General features: G+C 39.4%; 1 protein-coding gene across 17 annotated transcripts in view; it reads right to left on the bottom strand.

The window, feature by feature from the left end:
• Positions 1 to 23,027, bottom strand: part of CADPS2 (calcium dependent secretion activator 2) — a 357,764-nt gene that overhangs the window by 25,141 nt on the left and 309,596 nt on the right. For all 17 annotated transcript variants that reach the window (XM_041002127.1, XM_041002128.1, XM_041002133.1 and 14 more), the window contains 4 exons: positions 22,212 to 22,286; positions 13,640 to 13,723; positions 13,508 to 13,540; positions 1,029 to 1,136 (listed from right to left, as the gene is read on the bottom strand). In XM_041002127.1, coding sequence (XP_040858061.1) covers positions 1,029 to 1,136; positions 13,508 to 13,540; positions 13,640 to 13,723; positions 22,212 to 22,286 — 300 coding nt within the window. The remainder of the gene's footprint in view (positions 1 to 1,028; positions 1,137 to 13,507; positions 13,541 to 13,639; positions 13,724 to 22,211; positions 22,287 to 23,027) is intronic.

Here is a 23,027-nt window from a genome sequence, read left to right as displayed (position 1 = left end):
AGGGCATCAAAGCTTTTAGGAAATCATTCTTTTCACACATATTAACACTTAGCTTATTAAAACAGATGATACTTTTACTGTAAAACGGCCTGAGTAGAGACTAGGAAGATAAAGGACGAAAGACAAGGTTCATTCTGACCACCCAGTCTGACAAACGGCGCACGTTGGCATGACAGGTCATGGCACAGAGGGTGACGTATCTGGACCTTCTGTCACCGCCACAGCTCACGTGTCACCACGAAGCCCGAGAAGTGCTGTTATGAAAACATTTGCAGTAACTTGCATAATTAAATGAAACTGCCAGAAAAGCATTTCTAAAATCCAGAGTAGATGTATGTAAATCAATCCACTTCAAAGCACATATTCCATTTCAGAATCTGCATTGTGGCAAGTGATGTCCCAAGCAAAATACTACTTCCTTTTGAACTATGAAGGATTACAAATGAATGGAAACATTGTTATTTAAATTGACTGCTCTCTTAGTGTCCCTCAGAAACTTGATGCATGGTTTCTAAAACCACAGTCCACAGTCTTGGGGAGTTGTCATACCTACATGAACACCAGGGGACTGGAACAATTTAAATATTAGACTTTTAACGCACACTGGTTCTTTCACTAAAGATGAGAATGCTCTCTGTTTAACAGCAGGATGATATTTATTTAGCTTTACTGCAGCTTATTTCTTCATTTCACTTGGAACAAACTAACTTTAAAAATAATATAGTAGTGACCAAAGTAATTTATTACAGCACGACCCATCTACGGAGTGCTGCAAGGAGTGAAATGCAGCTACCTTGCTTGTTAAAGCTAACCTCACAAGGTTTCTGCGACTCTCATTTGAACGGGGACAGTACTCATGTAGAAGAGTCTAATTAAGACTTCCCCATGGAATTAAAGAAATACAAACTTATCAACTGTATCAGCAGCACAAACAAAAAAACTGGAAAAGTCTGTATTGCAATGATGATCAGTGTTAGCTTTTCTTTTTGCAGTATATTTGTTAACACCTTGAAAGAGCTTTTACTTACATCAAATAACTTCTCTATATACATTTCCTCATTGACTTTTTCTCGAAGAATGTCCTGGTTTTGCCGAACAAACATAATATATGTGTCTGCCAGATCCATTCCTGGTTTCTGTTGGAGGAAAAAGTTCGGGGATTAAAATATTATCAGCTCTGGACTGTAATATTATTCTTTAATTATACCCTGGAATATTCCAATTTTAATTGTGAAAATTAAACTGCTTAAGATATGCTCACAACTCAATCAATGAGTTTTAATAACACAATGCAAGTGAAAAAAATCTATTACTGATATTTACTACTTGAAATCACAGCTACTTATCATTATTGAAATGGTGAGAAATATGTGATTGTAAATCTATAGATATATTTTTAAAAATTACAATTTTGAAAGTCAATAGCATAAAGCCATATAAACGAAGGAACTTGGCAAAAAAACATCTCCACAATTTTTTTAAAAATTAATTAATTTAAAATTTTTTATTGGAAAGTCAGATACACAGAGAGGAGGAGAGACGGAGAGGAAGCTCTTCCATTCATTGATTTTTTCCACAATGTCTGGAGCTGAGCCGATCTATAGCCAGGAGCCAGGAGCCTCTTTCAGGTCCCCCATGCAGGTGCAGGATCCCAAGGCTTTGGGCTGTCTTTGACTGCTTTCCCAGGCCACAAGCAGGAAGCTGTATGGGAAGCAGGGAGCTGTATGGGAAGCAGGGAGCTGTATGGGAAGCGGGGTCACTGAGATTAGAACCGGCACCCATATGGGATCCCAGGTGCATGCAAGGTGAGGACTTTAGATGCTAGGCTACTGTGCTGGGCCCGCAATCATCATTTCGCAACTGCAAGCAGAATTTACTTTCCTTACCATCATCTAGTTTATCAATATTTTAAAAAGTTGACAGTACCCACCCTGGGCTTACTTCTGGGACTACTATGTGCCCAAGGAATACAAACCAAATATTGTGATTAAGTCGATAGTGGAGCTAGTATAGGTAGGAAATTATTTCTTGCTGTAGGCTACAAAAATCAATATGAGGAAGACCCAAAAGCCTGAATGGCTGCAGAACTTATCTTCAACTTCTTTTCTCATAGTAAGACACTTATTTACCTATTTAAGAAAAGGAGGAGAGGCAGGGGAAAGAGGGAAGCTAACACCTGCCACCTCTTCGGGTTTGCACTAGGAGAAAGGCAGAGCCAGAAGTAGAGCGAAGCCCTTGACCATGAGCCCTCCTTTCCGGGATGCAAGAACTTCAGTTTGTATCTTAAGCAACTGGACCAATGACCACCCAGTTCTTTCTTCAGTTTTATATAGCTGGACTAGTTAATAAAAATAATTATTTGCATCTAGACCTGGGATTGTGGCATAATTGGCATTGATAGTTATTTAATTAGAGCATAATGCTAAGTAAGGCTGATGATCAAGTAAGCCATTTCACTTGCACCATTCTTGGCCACAGGATGAATTAACAAACTCCAACAACAGAGTCATTTGCAAAAGGAAACACTGCTTTGAAATGAGGAAAAAGATGATATGGGCCACTTAACCGTGCCTACTCCTGGAAAGGAATACATAATACTCAAGGAATATACCTGAGTAAATCTGGAGTTGACCTTAAGTGAAGGCCAGGAAGCTCTCACAATTTCAGGGAATGCGTATTCTTTATACACCAAAATAAAATTGTCTCTTATCCAATATATGCTTTAGATAATAAGCATATCCTACTGATTCCATTGATAAAAATCAATGCAACAGTGGTTTCTAAACAATAAGAGTCATTCATTTCTTTTTATAGCTTGCACATTTCACCCATAGGAAAATACTTACATTGAACATGTTTTCAACTTTACCCCCAATATAACAAAATTAGTTATAATTTGAAACAACTATTTACAAAAGTGTCTTCAACAGCCTCCTTCAGGAGCATTCACACGGAATGGAAGCAACAGCAACACATTCTTTCATGATTTTTCTGTGCCATTCTTTTTTCTTTTTTTTTTTAAAGAATTAATTTTTGTTCAAAAGCCAGATTTAATGAGCTTAATGAGGGGGAAGGAGAGATAGAAAGAGAAAGTTCTTCCATTTGCTGGTTCATTCCCCAAATGGCTGTAATGGCCAGAGTTGAGCCAATCTGAAGCCAGAAGTTTCTTCTGGTCTCCTACATGGATGTAGAGTTACAAGGCCGTGGGCCAACTTCTACTGCTTTCTCTGGCCATAAACTAGAAGCTAGATCAGACAGAATTAGAGCAGCTGTGACAAGAATGTGTACCCATATGTGACACTAGTGCCTACAGGTGGAGAACTAGCCAGTTGAGTCATCGGGCTGGTTTCTGGATCATTCCTATAAGCAATGTTTGAAAGTTTAAGTGATCACAATGATGATCAATAAAAACTTACGCTGTTTTTTGGGGCCAGCACAATGGCTCAATTCTTCACCTTCAAGCACAGCATTCCATATGGGTGTTGGTTCTTGTTCCAGCTATTCCACTTCCCATCTAGCTCCCTGCTTATAGCCTGGGAAAGCAGTGGAGGATGGCCCAATGCCTTGATACCTTGCACCTATGTGGGAGACCTGGAAGAAGCTCCTGGCTCCCTGCTTTGGATCAGTCCAGCTCTGGCCATTGCAGCCATCTGGAGAGTGAACTGGCAGATCGAGGATCTTTGTCAGTTTTTCCTTCTCTCTGTAAATCTACCTTCTTAATAAAAATAAACACATCTTTAAAGGAAAAAAAAAACTTCAGCTGTTTTCTTTCATGGGTGAAACAGGGTGGGAGAGGGAGGAAGAGAGGGAGATCTTCCATTTGCAGGAACATCCACAAATGACCACATGCCTGGAATTTTATCCACATCTCCCATGTGGTGGACAGGGACAAGCCCTTGGGCCATTTCCCTCTGCTTTCCCCAGCATACTAGCAAGGAGTTGGTTTAGATGTAGAGATCATTTGGATGTAGAGAATGCCACAGGATGAACAGTTTTCTAGAGGTAATGGCAAAGCAGATCAGCATGTTTCAGCCAGTTGCCTGGAAACCAGATGCTAACGAGTCATATACTAACATAGCCACAGAGAAAGGTGCATACAGTCCAGTTAAACTGGGAGTTAAAGTCAAAGGAGAAAGCTAGCTTTTCCGTGTTTTCCTCACTCCCACATCACTTTTATTACCACCCGTTAGAGGAAAACAATGGCTAGAAGTTTAGTCCCATCACTAGACACATCACATTTGGTGGAAACCAGGTTATTACCAGAAAGACTGGAGACTAATGACCTTTATTCATTTGCCATGGACATGAGGATAATTTCTTCTGTTTCTTTGATTATTTCCAAGATAAATTTAGCTGTCATTGACCAGGAAAGTATATATTTCACCATCTAAAATTTGTATTTTACAGTGGAAGTCTGTAAGAAAATTACATACTAATTCCTTTTAGCAGATTTTATTGTTGTAACACTGAAATCTCTAAGACATTTTGATAACTTTCTAAGAAAATTATTTCTGGTTGGGGCTATAAGGGAAATCTCATTTAAAAGTTCCTTTCAACAAATTGCTTCTTTTTCAATTTGAAATTGCATTATCTTTCCTCCTAGCAAATCAAGACTCACTTGCCTGAAAAGCAAAACCCGGTATTTTCACATTCCTCATTAGCATTATTTTTTCTTTTATCTTTGAGCTGTTTACCTATTCTTGAAACTGTGACATATGGGAATTTCACACCTAGTGAATATATTTTCATGTAGCTGTGGCATGAGACTACAATCATTAAAAGAATATACACAAGTAAGAGTAACTGCAACAGCTGGTGACATTTACCAATTAGAACTATAGTTCTTTAAAACACTTTATCCTTCATTTGGTGGATGAAGGGTAATTATCTCGGATAAATTGCTGAAGAGATGCAATTTTCCTTTTAAACAGTTTCTAAGTACAGTATAAATGTGTTTGGATAGAAGACATTATCGCTGGTTCAGTGCTCCTTTGTGTTCGAAATTCCTGTACTCTGTAAGTCACTGCATTCAATTCCATTATCAAATCTTATCTTATTGTTAGGAAAGTACAGTTTATAAGAACTAAACACATTGGCAAATTTGTGTGTCTATTTTGGAGTGTAAAGGAGAACGCACATGACACTAACTACAAATTCTGGTGTGAGTGGCTGCCATCAACTCTATCAAAGGATCAGCCTGTTAAGCGTCAACACCTGTGGATTTGGAGAGTTCTGATCAAGAATCTCATACTCTGTAGAGTTTCACTTAAAAATATTTTTTACCTTAGTAATTATTGTCGTCTTAATGAATATGAGGAAATAATAGTTAGAAACTCTTTAGCAAACACTATATACGATATCCCACCTATGGAGAGCAGGAAAAAAGGTTTTTTTCCCATTTTACTCTTTAAACTTCTGAGATTACCCACTGGATAAACACTTAGGTTGTGTATTAAGGTAGTAATCTCTAAATTAAAAAGGAGTTCCTCAATAGCCTTAAATCTGACCAGAAAATTTCAGATTTGGCTAGCAAAGGAGACAAAGACTGAACAAAAAAATCTTTCATGAACATAAAGAAATTAGTAACAATCATTAACTATGTAAAGAAATGAAGAGTTTTAAGGTGAGTTCCTCTGACACTGGCTGGATAAGTAATTGAATACATCAGTGCATGAATGAATTTAAGGCTGCAGGCTCCAGCAATTTTTTTCTCAAGCGTTAATCTCTAGTTAACCTAGCAAGAGGAACTTGGTTTTTTAGGGGAAAAAAAGTGAAAAAAAAAAATCCTTGTTAATTATATGCTGCAAATGCTTTCACTTCCTGCTGCTTGCTGCCCCTAATCCCACAGGTGCAAGTCTTTGACGTCCCCATTCACAGGGAGGTGGGTGCAACGTTAACTCATTTTTCACAGCAACAGAGTTAGATACACAGTTCTCTGCTTAACCTTCTACTGAAGGTTAACAATAAGCTACACAAACACTGTCATGGTGTCTGTTTAGCAAGGAGACACATTTTAAATATATTATCCCAGTCTCAAAGACTGATTAGAAACTACAATGTAATTGATTTAATTTAAAAGTACATTTTTCATAACCTAGAAAAGCTTGAAGAAGCAATGAGCAGTGGAGCGGTGGCATGCTTATGCACGATCATTTACAGGCTTCAAAAATTAAACACCTGTATCCGTCTTGTAAGAAGTAGTGTGTCATAGAACCTGAACTTGCAGTAGGAACATGTTACATATCTCAGTTCTAGCACTTGGGATTCAGTAATAGCTTATAACACATCATGAAGGAACGCAGGACTTAAAATCTACAGTTGCAATTTAACCCAGGTATCAATGATTTTTTTCTTTCATCATTAACTAAATCCTTTCTTAACATTTACATATCAATTTCTATATTTCTAGTTTGGTAAAATGTTTTCAAAAGTTTCTGAAGTAATTTAAATCAATGTTCTCAAGTACATAAACACATAAGGTTTTGAGTATGTTTGTGATTGTTGTAAAAATTATATTTCACTAAGCTTCTTACAAAATAGAATCATTACTTTGTACATACAGAAACCCAAATCAATCTAAGACCAGGGAGCTGAAGCCTGGTAGGAGGGTTTATGCCAAGTTAAATACTATATCAGTTAATTAGGCAGAGGAACAGTTCAAAAAAAACAGAGAAGAAAAATTTAAGCAACGAAAAAGTTATAGGATATGAATCTTTTAAGATAAAACAATCTCATGCTTCAAAACACTGAAGAAAATGTTGTTGCTATTTACAAAAATTGCAAACTGTTTTTCTGAGAATACGATGGTGATATCCACCTTTCTGCTTGTGAAATTTATCAGCATTCAAAACCTTGTTAACATTCATGGGTATGCATATATTATTTTAAAAGCTGGCAAGCAGAAAATTCTGAATTAAAGATAAAGGGATCTATATTCTTTTGAAACATCTTTTAGACTTGGAGCATGTACTATGAATATTTTAAGTAATATTTTTAAATCTCCTAGGTGAGATTGGGGTGTTAGAACACCAGAGGCAGCCCATGGATTTACTTTACAGCGGAGAGCTGAGTCAGACAGGTGGAAAACAAAGGAATAAAGTTGAGAGCACCAAAACATTTCTTGAATGCCCAGCCTCCCCTTTTTCTACCACGGTGATTCTTAGCCTGGTTCTGGTGTGCGATCCCTCTCCAGGTGACTATGTCCCAGTGGGCAGGAGCTCCACCTGTCAAGTTCTGCCTGGCTCTCATCGTGACGTAAAGCACTGGGTATTCAGGTTAGCCCAGTCATAAACAATAGCAGAAGCCAGCAAATGAAGGAAGGAGGGTATGGAGCAGTGTCACTGAGCTAACTGGTTTATACATGCACAAGTCACCAACAATATATGCAAGGTGCTTACTACTCTAAAATGACAGGAAAATAAATGAAACAAAATCTCAAATCCTGCATCCTGTAGAAGACAGCTCCTTTCTGAAGCCAGAACAGAAACCACAGAGCAATGCTTTGGAGCAGACATTTCTTCAATAGTATTCTCTATCTATAAAGTGCTTGTGCAAATCCAACTAAAGAGCTTGTGGGGGCAACAGTAGAGGGCTTTTACCATTACCCTAGCTGCACATGGGGAAATGAAATCTTACACGTCACACAGCCAATAATGGGCAGAGGTGGATACTGAGCTCAAGTAAGTATGATTAGGGAGCTGCATTTCAGCCACATCCTGGGCATCCGAAAGACCGGAAGTCTCAGACAAAGTGTCAGGAAGAAGAGCATATATCTTCACGCTCTTTGCTTGGATGGACAAGCAGGGACAGGCACCAGCAGCATGAAGCTAGTGAATGGGGCACAGTCTCTTTATCCTCATGATTCTTCATCATTTCTTAGCTGTGGAAATCCTTCCCACGTCCTGCAGGCTTCTTCAGCCGAGGCTCCTCAGTTTGTAGCACAGAGGTTGTACACAATGTGTATAAATAATGGAAGAGCATTTCAACATACTTCTCTCTCCAACCGACATTTCCACACTCATACCTGTCCCCATCCACCAAATGCCCCTTAACTAATATGATTTATACAACAAAATTCCAGAAAGAGAGATGAAAAAACCTTTTCACTCTGGTCCTATTTCCAATACACTGTAGAAATTTATGTCTGGCCAACAGTGGTGTAGCTTTTATAATGTCACTTTTCTAAGCGATTTTCATTTTTCAAACAATGACTTTCTTCACATGGATCGATTCTGCCTCCCATTCATGTATTTTCACTGTTTGTTTGATTTTTTAAAAAGGTTTTATTTATTTATTGGAAAGTCAGATATACAGAGAGGAGGAGAGACAGAGAAGAAGATCTTCCGTCCGATGATTCACTCCCCAAGTGAGCGCAATGGTCGATGCTATGCCGATCCAAAGCCAGGATCCAGGAACTTCTTCCAGGTCTCCCACACAGGTGCAGGGTCCTAAGGCTTTGGGCCATCCTCGACTGCTTTCCCAGGCCACAAGCAGGGAGCTAGATGGGAAGTGGAGCTGCTGGGATTAGAACCAGTGCCCATATGGGATCCCGGGGCGTTCAAGGTGAGGACTTTAGCCACTAGGCCACGCCGCCGGGCCCTACTGTTTGTACTTTTAACCATGTTGGATTGAGGGGCAAATGTTCCTCTAAGTGAGAATGATGTAAATACGTAAGTACTGAACAACACTATATTTTAGATCTTTTTCCCCCTTTCAGGGCAACAGTTAGACCGCCCTTTATTGTTTCTCTCTTTTTAAGCCATTATTTCTCAGACACCCTGAAGTAACTTGGCTGAGTCTTACAGAAGGAAGTAAAAAGGATGTGTCATTTTTTTTCTTTTAAAATATTTATTATTTTCATCTACTTGAAAGCCATGGGGAAGGGAAGACAGAGATAGAAGGACACACACAGAGAGAGAAAGAGAGAGAAACAGAGAGAGAGAGAGAAACAGAGAGAGAGAGAGAACAAACCTCCCATGTGCTGTGCTGACTCATTCTGCGATGCTCCTAACCCCAGGGGCTGGGCCAAGGCTGAAGTCAGGAGCTAGGGACTCACACCTGGCCTCCCAGGTGAGGGGTGGGGAATGGGCGCTCAAATTTACTTGAGCTATCTCTGCTGCTTCCCTGAACCTGAATTAGCAGAAAGCCAGGGCCAGGAACCAAAGATAAGTCTCAAATCCAAGCATGCCAACACAGTTCACAGGTGTCCTAAGTACTAGGACAAATCCCTCCCTCCATCTTTCAAATGTCTCAGATCTTCATTGAGGCTCTGTGATGGAGTTCAGAACTGTGCAACTTTGAAAGAACTCACTAGAAATGGGTTGTTTAACCAAGAGCCAATCCATCAAACTAGCGAAAGGGTCAAGTCCCTCATTTTCATCAGAACGAAGGCACAGGTTGGAGTGGAGGCACAGCACATTAAGCCATGCCTTTTGACTGTGGAATTCCATGATCAGATTGCTAGTTTGAGCTTTAGCTGTTCTGCTTTTTATCTAGCTCCTTGTTCTTGCCCCTGGGAAAGCAACGGATGATGGCCCAAGTAACTGAGCCCTGCCACCCATGTGGCAAATCAGGATGGAGTTCCTGACTCCTGGCTATTTCAGATCTGGCTTCTGCTACTGTTTGAGGATTAAATGAATGGAAGGACAATTTCTCCTTCTCTCTTTGCCTTCCCAATAAATAAATTAGATGATTTTTTTAAAAGAAAGAGTTCATTAAACACCCCATAAGCTTCTTTGATCTCAAACACAAGATACTGGATTTTATTTATGTTCAATAATATATTGATTTTTCTTTTTTTCATTTTATAAAGAAGTATTATGATAGGTATATGTTAAAAGATATGAGACCATGTTCATAAATATTATATTTAAATGGTCTGCTGTGAGAGTCATTTTCTGTTATTGCCTTACTTAAAATACTCTGTAAGCATACCAAATATCTGACAATTAAGTCAATGAAAACATCAATTTCTCCCATTCTTCTGTACTTTGAAGTATCAGTTAATTTTATAACGTTAAGTTTATAGAATCAATTTTATCTATTCATACACTAATTCATTTATTGTTAAACAAAACCTACAACTAGTGATAGCAGAGCACCACGTTGTTTTTCTAGCTTTTTTCACAATCTAGGGAACATTTTTGAATTCTGTTGTTTCTTTGGTAGAAACAGACAGTTAATAACGTAGTCTGACAGATTGTCAAAGTTAAAAAGATTCATACAGTCTACTTTCTTTACCCATTTTACAGATGAGTAAAAGTAAAGCTGCTTAAGTTAGGTAATGCCCAAGGCCCCGTAGTTAATATGAGAATACATGGCTGCATATGAGTAATTAGAGCCCAGCTTTTATTAAGTCCTATGCCCTCATTCACTTGTAATAGCAACACTGTATTTTAGAACAGCTGGATTTACAGAAAAATGTAGGCGACAGACTTATATATCCTACACCCAAATTCCCTTACTATTATCACCTTACATTACACATGGCATATTTGTTACAATTAACAAACACATAATGATGCAGTATTATGAATTAAAGTTCATACTTTATTCACATGACCTAGTCTTTTCTTGGTGATTCTTTTTTCTGCTCTGTGACCTCATTGAGGAGATCACTCTGCATTTTTTCCTATTATGGATATACGTTTAGCCTAGAGTTTAGTGCATCTTACATAAACACTCAATTACTGGGGCTAGTGAAGAAGTTGAAGATATTTAAGCAAGAAAATAAGAGTTGCTCAGACAAGGCATGACTGTCAACAGCCAGCGCACCTCTTGGGGAGAGCAGGTCTGGGAATCTCCATCCTGTACTTGAAGAATGGTCATGCAGAAGACGGATTAGAACAGGATTTATGGGAAGAACTCACAGAGGTACAAAATTCCAACCTACTACACTGAGAGTAAGCTGCCTTATGGTGAGGCTGCAATCAAGCCTTGAAAGAATTAAACAGAGCCCAAATGAATCTTGTGGTGCATTAAAGGGAAGGGGTTTTCCAAGCTGAGAAGGAGTTGATTTCTAACGTGAACAAGCCAGTTCTTGTTTTTCTTGCCTCTAAAATTTTGTGGTGTCACAGATCTAGCACAGGGTCAGAGGAAGAACTTCAAAAGCCCCAAGAATATGAGTGTGTGTTTTACAAAGTCTCACAATGTTCAGATGTATCCATGATGACTTGCCTAAGATATCAAATATGAAAACCTCCCTTGACTTCTCTCTTCAGTTCTGTTTTGCTGCTGCCCTGTGGGGACCTGTACAAGACACCAGTTCTCTTCCTGCCCAGTACCGATTCTCCCATTGCAGGTGAGACAAAGAGTGTGCAAAATCTCGTCAGTCATTTATACAACCTGCTTCTGAGATACCCCATGTAAGGACAGAAAAAACCAGGGCCTTTTCATTTAAAATATCCTTTTACACTTAGAAAAGCAATAAAGCTGAGGAGAAAATGTAGTCCTACATTTAAAAAATAAGAACCACCTGTATTACAAAGTGTGGTAGCACTCAAACAGTTGCAACGAGGAGCTAGAGCTGTGCCTGTGCCTCAAGCATGGGAACATGGCTACAGCCCGTCCAGTTTCAGATTGTAAGTATTTATTTATTTATTTTATTAGAAAGTCAGATCTAGAGAGAGAAGGAGATACAGGGAGAAAGCTCTTCCATCTACTGGTTCATTCATTCTCCAAGTGGTCGCAAAGGCCAGAGCTGAGCCCATCCAAAGCCAGGAGCTAGGAGCCTTTTTTGGGTCTCCTACACAGGTGCAGAGTCCCAAGGCTTTGGGTTGTCCTCTACTGCTTTCTCAGGTCACAAGCAGGGAGCTGGACAGGAAGTGGAGCAGCTGGAACAGGAACTGGCACCCATAGGGGGTCCTAGCATATGCAAGGTAAGAATTTAGCCACTGGGCCACTGTGCCGGGCCAGGGTCTTAATGAACGATTTGATAACAGAATTTAGAGCAGAAACTAACATTGTTAGTGCTGCACTACTTGTTGGTTATATTAACCATGTGTGCTTTGTGACTTCCACTATGTTATCTTAATTTTAGGATGTGTTTATCTGCTATGGATTACTTCTCATGACTTCTTTGGAAGACAAAACGTTAAAATGACTAGTTAGACTGACTAATGATTTATAATACTCCTATACTTATTTATTACCTATGTGTTTTAACAATGTGACTTAAAAGTAAAATGTTTCAATTTTATTTTCTGAACTCCAGGATATCGCAAGACCCTACTTGCATTACCCTAAAATAATACAAGGTATTATTTTACATTGAGAAAACTACATTTTTAATTTGCTGGTTCATTTTTTTTTAAAGATTTATTTTTATTATTTTTTCATTGGAAAGGCGGATATACAGAGAGGAGAGACAGAGAGGAAGGTCTTCCGTCCGATGATTCACTCCCCAAGTGCGTGGGTGCAGGTTCCAAAGCTTTGGGCCGTCCTCGACTGCTTTCCCTGGCCACAGGCAGGGAGCTGGAAGGGAAGTGGGGCTGCCGGGATTAGAACCGGCGCCCATATGGGATCCCGGGCGTGCAAGGCGAGGACCTTCTTAACCACTTGCGCCACCGCGCCGGGCCCTGCTGGTTCATTTTATTGTGACTAGGGTACTTCAAAAGGTTACTGGAGAGACTGGATTAAAGGTAAGTTTATTCTGGTGCAACAAAACATTTAAACCTATCACAGTTATTTCCTATTACATATTTTCATTGGCTTTTTGAAGGCCCTTTCTATGTACAGATTTCAAATTTTTTGCAGCAAAATGATCTTGTCTTTTAATTCCATTCTCTATGAGTTTTTTTTAAAAATTGAATTTTATTTTTAACTGACACACCAAAGTTTGCACTTAAATGTATTCTTTCTATATATGTACACACTGTAATGTATGATCAGGGTGAGTATTTATTTAACTTCAATTTACCTTCTGAAATATTTAGTATTATTTATAATTAAAGCACTCAAAACTTTTCCTTCTAGTTGCTTTTGAGAAGTATACATTAAGTCATCATATGTAAAGTCCATTCTGATATACCAGGATGCCAGAATTTCTTACTCTCATCTAACTTGGCACCCATTAATGAACCTTTGCCCGTCTCTCGGCCCTCTATTCCCGCCCTATGATCTCTTTAAGGTACTCCTGTATTTTCTCCTAAGAAAGCTGTTTTGGCTTTCACATAACTCAGAATAGAGAGCAGCATCTTTTTTCTGTAAAAGGTGGGAGGCATTTTGCACGATCTCAGCCTAGGGCATGCGCATTTGCCTTTGCAGCTCTTGTTTCAAGTTCTCATGATGAGTTAACCTCTGTAACAGCTCCGAGTTACGACAGCAAATGTACTCTGGAATAACCTTGCCAGGCCTTGTTACAAGGGTTAATGCTTGCTTAAGGAAAACAGACTAGTCCCTAAGGGAATGGCATTGATTTAAAAGATTTGAAGCAAACTTGAAGTAAACTACAAGTATTAAAAGATAGTTTATACACAGTATTAAAAAAGTAGATTAAAAAAATACTCACTGGGACATCAACATATTTTGCAGCTGCTTTGACCTTAGATAGGAAAGAAAGAAATGATGAAGATTATTTTAATTGCTATTCAAGTACCAAGATAACAACCAAAAGATAGCACAAGAGAACTCAGATACTTACAGTGAATGACAGGATAGACGAAAAGAAAGTGCCTTCGTCATAGCGTGACAGCTTAGACAACACGCCTTCCAACACTGAAACAAACTACAACACATTTCAGGGTGAGTACTCCCAATGTTATTGTGCATCCAAACTAATAGCAAGGCACACGATTCTGGGATCAGTTTTTCCCAAGGTGCAGAAATCCACAGTGCACACACTGACAGGTGAGGCCAAACTAGCTTTAATGTCTACTCTCTCATTCTGAACATTAAACCTGGGTCCTTCCCCCAGGTATACACAAGATCACTTAAGCCATTAAAAGCAGACTTTGGGTTAACCTGACTTCTCTGGAAACATTTTTTAACTTCAAAAAAGATCTTGAGAAACACTGATGGTCACGTTAAATTCCTTGCTATGATATATTACCTAACTACTCTCTATCCACATACACACTTTGTAACATCTTGCCTGTCTACATAGGAGGCAGGATAATAATAATAATAAAAGCACCCAATGAAACAAGGTTAACATTACGTAGTCTTGTATTACAGGAACCACATTAGTAACACACATTTAGCACAGCTGTGAGAATGAGGGATTGTTAAGGATCCCAGCTTCTAGAAGCTTTTCTAGCAGCTGGGGAGCTAATGCAGATACAGGGACTGAAGGGTACAACGGCCAGAGCACTTAGAGGGAGAACCCAGAGCCCAGTTCTTCACTGAGGGCCCGGACTCATCAGCGAAGATCTCAGGCCCCAACTCCCTCATTAGTTTAATGAGTGTGTTGTGGGTGGGGAGGGAGAGGATATAGATTTTAAATTAGTATTCAGAGTGTATTACATTTCTATTGGTTTGCATCTCTGTAAGATGAAGAAAAACAACACTGTAATAGAATATAAACATAAATGTGGAAAAGTTCACTTTCTTTCATGGCAACATGCTAAGATCAGTCATGCAGATGAATGAATCAGAAATGCTAACAAGGATACACTGCCCTGCATCTTTCCTCTTTAGCACTAAAATAACACACACTATTGACAAATTATACACTCCCAAAGGGAAAATACGGGCAAGGTTTTTTAAATACGAAAAGGGAAATTAACAAAGCCTGGTTTTTGTTCACATCGCAGCTTCTTCAACAAAGTGGTAATAGTTCCAGGGACATGGCTTATTGGTCTCTTGTGACCAGAGAATTCACTGTGAGTACACAGGAGATCTTCTATGGCTGATCAATTACTACAAAATAGTTTATGTAAAAGAAACAGAAGCTTCCCCATAGGTTTCTCTATCACATCACTTGCCACATGATGTAAGAACACAGAAACAAAATCATGCAAACTGCTGGCTGGAATCTTATTTTTAAAGAAGGAGAATTATGTACAGCTGGGTACTTATTCTAAGGGATACATACAGCAAACAGTAAAATAAACTTCAAAATTACAAATCACAAAGTCAATTTAGCACTTTTTTCTTGCTCATTAGGATTTCTTACTAATCAGGACTGCTTAACTCAAGCTGCTGTGGTCTGCAGACACTAGGTTGAGGATACAATTCCAAACCTAATGGCTTCCGGTGGAAAATGCCAATCTGCAAGTGAAGCCTGAGAGCCAGGGTGTGCTGGGTGATCTCTTTCATAACTATTGCTATGGTTACCAGACAAGAGGAATCCTCTAAGGCTCCACCATGGCACCCAGTTCTCTGTGTGTTCTCGAGAGTTTCTGCACATAGGTGAAAGATATGAAGGGACTAGACAAGATTGAGGCAAGAATCCCGAGGGCACATTTAGAAGATGTGGGTTCAGGTTCCTGTCTTGCACTGTCTGGCCATGAGATGGTATCAAGCCATTCTGCTTTTCTCCTTTCACTATACTCATCAATAAAGTAGGGTGAAATGACAGAATCCCACCCATGTTGCTAGGATGGCGGAAGGATCAGACTGAGATGAAAATGACAAAACACAAAGTAAAGGTAAACATATATACTGGTATAATTACTTCAATCACTATGCATTGCCACATGTCCCAAAACCTAAGTCACAAGTGAACAAGGGTAGATTTAGGACTGTTCAGTGACACTGAGTAATAAATCAATTTGGCTTTCAGCTGCTCAGTGTAATTCAAGGGAATCTATGGAGCACCTGTGCAAGTAGACCTGCTGCATGCCAGCAGAGGAGGAAGGCAGCCTGGTTCCAGAGCTGATATTTTGTCACTATTATGCTGTATCATGAACCATGAAATGACCCTGCATTTGAGAGGTGCTAAACAGATTTTGTTATCATTAGTGCCATTTTGTTATCATTATTATTAGTGATATCATTATTATTAGTGAGCACCCTAACATAGGAGATGCAAAAATGTAAGTCTTCGATCCTTCACGAATCTACCCAATGGGAGAAGAGATGGGACAGCCACGTAGGAACACAGCTGGGCACAATATCAGGTGGAAGTGTTATGGGCCAGTGCAGATGGGCACACACTGTAACTGACACTGGAGGGAAGAATGGCTGCGGGAGAAGCAGAGGAAAGGAGCTGCGGACAGCAGACGCAGAGAGGATCACACAGTTCACAAGCCTCCCGTTAGGGCTGAAATACCTCCCACCAGGCACCTGCAGCCCTTCTGCATGGGGTATACGCACAGTCAGTCCTCAGAGGGGACTTGGGGCCTGCTGCAACCAGGCCACGGCATTCTTAGCCTCCAGCTCAATAAAAGTGAGGAGAGGCCTCTCCCTGGGTTCTTTCCTGTTCCAAACATTCCCTGAGGAGGCATGAGACAGCAGTGTGCTTACATGGTGGCGAGCAGTGACTGCACCTCAGGGATCAACGAGCTGGGCTTGCAGATCCTACAGGAAGGGTGTCTTTGTGAATTTGTTGTTGGAGTGTATGTGGCAGAAGAGCTACCTTAAGAGCCATACTCTGTTAACATCGGGCTCCACTCACTGATAATGATCTCTTTCCTATCTGGTTTTTAATTGCACAAAACAGCAAGAGCCCAAAGACATTGCTGTGTCTTTAACTACTTCCTGTGAACTTTCTCCATACAGCTCAGGGAGTATATAAATACTTAGGGGTTTGCCTTGTGCTCTCTGTTCTCCTGAGGGTGTCTGGTTGGAACGCAACACCGTCATCTCTTTGTTTCCCAGATCTTTATTGTGGATGTCATTTACAGGGTTTGTTTGAATAATATTTAACACCTAGAGTCTGTCTGGGTAATTACTGACTTTGCCTCATGAGCATCCTCTCAAGGAAATTAAAGATGAAAGAAAGCACTTTGAAAAGACTGGTGCAACAGAACATTCAGAGTGCTACAAGGCACGTTGGTTTAAATTTCTCATGGAATTTTAATAGGACATAAGATTCACATGTTTAATAAAAACACGTCTTCTAAGAAGCAATGTGGAAAATCTAGCTTTAGGCTGATGCCTTTCTCCCCCTTCAAGCTGAGACATTTCATGAAGTAAACAAGGGCTATTTGCATCACTCACACTGTAAGTTACAAAATTTTCCACAAAAACGACAGCCATCCATGGACGGCTCATGCAAGTTCCTCTGGGAGGAACTGGGAGATGGTGGATGATCATCAGCTGATAAACATTCCTGTCGGCTAAGACTAGAAGCGAGCAGTATGAAAAAATCCACGTGTGACCAGAACAGCATCAACTGGATATTTCTGCTATACTACATTTCACTAAATTTAAGACAAAATTTATTATTTTTTATTTTACTTTACTGTTTTTCATGAGAATGATATAGGAATAGACAGCTTCTTCCTCCTCCATTTTCTCCCCTCTCATCATTTCCCCTCCCATATTATCACAGTAGTATGATTGTTTACTGACAGTTTAACATTTGCTAATTAAGCGCACTGTGGCATTGTAGGTATAGGCAATGGTAGGAAATCTAGTATCTTATTGTCAAGGTCTATTTAGCTAATTCATTGAGAGTTCTCCTTTTATGCAGGAGCAGAGCTGTGTACTGCAATGTATCTTTACTTCCTGTGTATGAATATAGCTTTATGAATGTATGTATGGTATGTATGAACTATTACATAGTTCATTTATGTGAATAAATGTATGTACTTATTTATATGTATATGCCTATTCTGTACTTTGCATTAAGGTCCGTAGTATGCTCTTTAACTATGTGCTGTTGTAAATTTTCAATTTTTCTTCTTGTTGATTTTATATAGTAAACAGTTCATTTGGGAGTCCATCTTTGGAAGTAGAGATGCATACTACATTGTATCCTCACATCTGGATATGATAGTATCCATTACACGGTTACTATACATCCACTTACATGAAAAGCCACAATACAAAATCAACAACTGGAAGAAAAAAACAAATTTATCATGCCATGAAGTTAAATAACATGCTGCTAGATATGATAGCCTCCATTACAAAATTGCTATACATCCCCTTTAAATGAAGAGCCAGAAAACAAAATCAACAACAGTAAGAAAAAAAGAGAAATTAACAAAACCATCAAGTCAAATAACATACTACTGAATGACTAATATGTTGCTAAAAAATGTAAAAGAAAATCAAGAACCTTCTTGAAGAAAATGATGCTACCGTATGAACTATGAGTCACTGGAGAATTTAATGAGAATTTTGAAGAGATGAAACAAAAAAATAATAAAAATCCATAAAATATAGTTTCTGCTGATCTTTGTTGGTGAGATGTGTCTCCTGTAGGCAACAAACAGATGGGTATTGTTTTTTTAATCCAGTTTACTAATCTATGGCCTCTGGTTGATGAGTTTAAGACATTAACATTCAGAGTTAACATGAATGTGTGATAATTTGGTCCTGTCATTTTAGCAATGGGTTGTTCACTGATCCAGTCTTCTGTTGTTGTTGCACTGGGATGTTCCTTGCATTTGCCTTTGGTTTTGGTGGGTGCTATTCCTTATCTCTGTCAAGAGAACATCTTTAAGTATCATTTGTAGGGCAGGTTTGGAAGAGGCATATTCTTTCAGCTTTTTTGCTGTGGGAGAATTTTATTTCCTTTTCAAAAACAAAGGACAGCTTTGTTGGGTACGTTATCCTGGGCCAACAGTTTTTTGCTTTTAGAATCTGGAATATGTCACTCCATTCTCTTCTGGCCTATATTGTTTCCTGTGAGAGGTCTCCTGTGAGTAATTGCCATTCCTTTATATGTCAGTTGACTTTTTTTCATGTGCACATTTAAGGATCTTTTCCTTATGTTCAACTGAAGAGAGCTTGATGATCATGTGTCGTGGAAAATATCACTTTTGGTCAAGCCTGTTGGGAGTTCTGTGCCCATCATGGATGTTGTTTCCTACCTTGTTCTCTAGATTAGGGAAATTTCCCCTTATTATTTCATTAAATACATTTTCAAAGCTAACTGTGCTTTCTGAACCTTCTAGGATTCCCATAACTCTTATATTTGGCTTTTTAGTAGTGTTTTTCAATTCTTGAATACTTTTTTTTTGGCCCAATCCAGCTCTGCTTCCAGCTTTTTGTTTGTTTACCCCTGGTGACAGAAAATGTCTTCTAATCTTGAGATTCTTTCTTCTGCTTCGTTCATTCTATTTTGGAGACTCTCCACTGTAGTTTTAATTTGCTCCACAGTATTCTTCATTTCTGATGTATCAACTTTCATTTGACTAAGTTCCAGTGTGACATATTTCTTGAATTCCTTGAATGCCTGCTTTATGTGCTTCTCGTTGTTGATAAGATGTTTATAACAAGTGTTCTGAATTCTGTATTCCCCATTTTCTCAATGTCTTCCTCAGTGAACTTGGAGGTTGGCAAAGGGTTTTGCTCCTTTGCAGGGGAGTCTTCAGTACTATTCATTGTGCCTCTGTCTCTTCTTTTTCTCTTGGTCATTGTACTTCTGGTTATCAGATTCTTCTCCTTGGGGCAGGTTTCCAAGCTCTGTCACCCACAGGTCTACAGTTCAGTTTTACTTATTGTTGTTGGTACGTGGCTCTTTGTTTGTGTCAGTGGTGCCGCTCCCTCCAGCAAGTTCCAGGTCTGGGTTCTTATGTTAGATTTCCACCATGGTCTCTGTAGCCCCAGCTCTGGCTTACCAGTCTCCACCTCCTGTGATACTGTGCTGAGGCTGCACTGTTGTCTGCATCACCTTTCTCCCACTTCTGGTTGGAGCAGGTCCCAGGATTAGGGAGACACCAATTGTTTTATATAGCTAGGTTGTTGGTGGTGATCTTGCCAGAATCCGGTTGGGCATTACGTCTGAGAGCCACACAGACCTATTTTGACCCATACAAGCCATGGTTGGCATTTTTTTGTGGGACCAGTGCAATGCAATGAGCTCAGTGAGTTTTCACCGAGCTCAACACATGTGCAGTCACTCTTGTCTCCTGAAGTCATAACTTCTTTGCCACACTGTACAATATGGTGCCCGATGCACCACTACTAGAGTTCTTGATCTGCTGGCCGTCAGGTCTGAGGGCTATGTGGCCCTATCTTTGATGGAACCTGTAGGATGCCACATTGTTGCAGTTCACTGATTCAGAAATGAGTTCACTCCCAGTTCAGCACATGCACAGTACTGTCCATACCCCCTGCTTCATTAAACACAATGGCACCCAATACTTTTCCAGGAAGCAGACTGGGTTGTGAAATCCCCTGTTCCTGCACTGCCCGTTTGGGGCCTGCTCCTCTGTGTCTGCTCCTGGTCAAATCAAACAGACCAGCAGGACGGGCAGTTCTTTGCCTTAGTTTACTTCCTAGCTCCCAGTGAAAATCCCCACATTGTTTCTGGTGGAGTTCTGGCTGCTGGCGGAGGTCAGATGACCACTTGCTGGATGCCGCTGGAGTATCAGTCACTGCCTCACAACACCATTGTCTTTACTGCTTTCCTGTGTCTGTCAGTCTCCAGGTACACCTCTGCTATTGTTCTGTGCTCTCCTTTGTTTTGGAATGTGCCCTCTCTGCTTCACATTGGCTAATGTTTCTCCATCTGTTCAAATGTGTCCTTACCCTATTCTGCCATCTTGATTCTGAAAGGTGCCACGGTAAGCTTTTCTCATCTAGTGAATGGGTGTGTGAAATGACGGGTGCAGTGTTGGGATCCTTGTTGGGGAAATCTCAATGGTTCATCTCCAATGGGCTTGACTCTCTGATGGGTCACCTCTCCTCCCACCTGCTGTTTGGGTTCCCTATGCTCTGTTTTTCCCTACCCTTGTTGGAGAGTGTGTGTACTCTATACACTGGTCAGGACAACACGATTAAGCTGGTCCAACACACCTTTCTTCTTGCTTTTTTTCCACCTTAAGATCTGGTTCCAGGAGAATTTAGAAACCACAAAAAGAATTCAAAGGAAAAATAAACATCAACTATAATGCCACCAATGAGAAAAAGCTATTACCTCCCTGGTAGTTAGTCTTACAATCACTTTTACATGTTCTGCAAATTCAGATCATGCTTCACATTGTAAGATATTCAGCTTTTAAAACTTAATGTAATGCTATATTTCTTACTAATAGCTTTCCATGTCATTTCTTAACACAAATGTCCCATAATTTATCTCTACTACAGATTAAACTTCTTTCATCATTTGCAGTGGACATAACAAATATCTACCTACATATCTATATCTATGTCTCTATCTATGTTTATATATGTATTAGTACATTTCTCTACATACTTTGAAAGGCACAAAAAAGTGACAAAAGTTGAATTGCGTGATGATTTTCACAAAAGCTGTTTCAAGGCTGGATGTTGCCACAGACTGAAAATAGGTGGGTCTCACTTCACCTTTGCTAAACTTTGCTGTTAGCTAAATGTGTCTTGAATTTTTACAGAGGCTTAGTATTTTCCATTTTTGTAGGGCAATTCTGCTGTTTCTTCTCTGAAAACACACCCTTTATGGAAGAAACGGGGAGTGGCTTTTCCTTTGCTTCCTGGTGCATTCTCCCACCTGTCCAAGGGCTCAGGGAGGGAGCAGGGAGTGCTGCAATGGGAGGAGCTTCATCCGTTCACCTGGAAAGGCCTCCTGCAGCACAGCCCTTGGTTCCTAGGCTGTCAGGGTCTCTCTGCTTTTGTCCTCAGTGGCTGGCCTCAAACACCTCTCCTGGCAATCTGTTGTGACAGCTTGGTGGAATTCTGCATTATCTAATGGCTAAACGGCACACTCATTTAGGTTTCATTCCTGCTTATGCAATTAAAGGCCATAGCTTTTGTCACAGATATTTTCAGAATCAAATAGGAACTCCTGCGAGACTCCCAGGAGTGGAAGACCTTCCACATCACCATGCCAGCTTTTCTCTGCGGGTATCTGAGATCAGATCCAGAACTCTAGTGCTGTCACCAAAACAAATGGGCTAAATTCAGAGACTTTATACCACTTCAATCTGGAGCTAAAACAGTAAGAAAACAAGAATTGTGGTATCAAAAGAGTTACATTTCAAAGGCTAAAGATCTCAAGAAATGCCAAACTTCTTTATGAACAAAATTGTCAAACAGTTCATAGCATAAATTTCAGATTTTTCTTTTATTTTAAACTTTCGGTACTAGATATTTAGAAAGTCAGATATGTCTGAGAAAATCTCAGTTGAAAATAATTTAAAAATTGATTTCAGAAGAATAAATAAATAAACCATTACCTTTGACACCAGCAGTGAGATGATTTCTTTTACAGCGTTGTCAATCAAATCATCAATTTTTGAATGGTACTGTTGCTAGACATTGAAAGACAAAGATACATTAGTTGATACTGGCACAAAACTTTTGTTCTTGGACATAAATGCTCTAAAGCTACTAGCTACCACATATCAGATTTACTTGAAATGATCATTTTGAACATTAGAAGAACAAAACCTTGAAAATGATCCACCCAGTCAACACTTTTTCCATTGTGGTTTGAAAATTTTCCCATGTGCGCTGTCGAGTTAAGCAGCTAATGGGGTTATTATTGAGATGAATTGAGTTCTTATTCTTATTCAGGCAGAGGAATGTGAAGGATACTTTTTGTCTTCTCCTCTATAATTAAGGTGGCTGTGTATTTTTCTAAAGGGTTGGTTTAGCTGGAGAAGCAAAAAGACTAGAAAAAGATTTAATTAATACAGCATTTCATGTCTGACAACTCTCATTCATAAGTTATTTTAAATGTGCTCTAGAAATAAAATGAGCTCCCCATTGTCCTGTCTAAAAGGACCTTTTTGTCAGCCCAGGCAGCAGCAGTTTATACAATTCTTACAATATGCTCAAGCAAGGGCAAAATTAAAATTTCATCCACAAAGGGGAATAGATGGTAACAAATTAATAGGCCATAAAAGGAATAATGAAACGGCACTCACTCCCCATAGTTTATTAATGCTTCCTTATGAAAAAGACGCCTCTAAATAAATACCAAAAAGGATGTATTTAAAATAAACCTGAAAGGCTTTTTTTCTTTTTTTTTTAATTCTTTCTTTAGAGAA

Source organism: Ochotona curzoniae, unplaced genomic scaffold (assembly GCF_017591425.1).
Source record: "Ochotona curzoniae isolate NIBS_2020 unplaced genomic scaffold, NIBS_Ocur_1.0 scaffold_2476, whole genome shotgun sequence".
NCBI classification, from domain to species: Eukaryota; Metazoa; Chordata; class Mammalia; order Lagomorpha; family Ochotonidae; genus Ochotona; species Ochotona curzoniae.
This window is presented reverse-complemented; position numbering and strand designations above follow the sequence as displayed.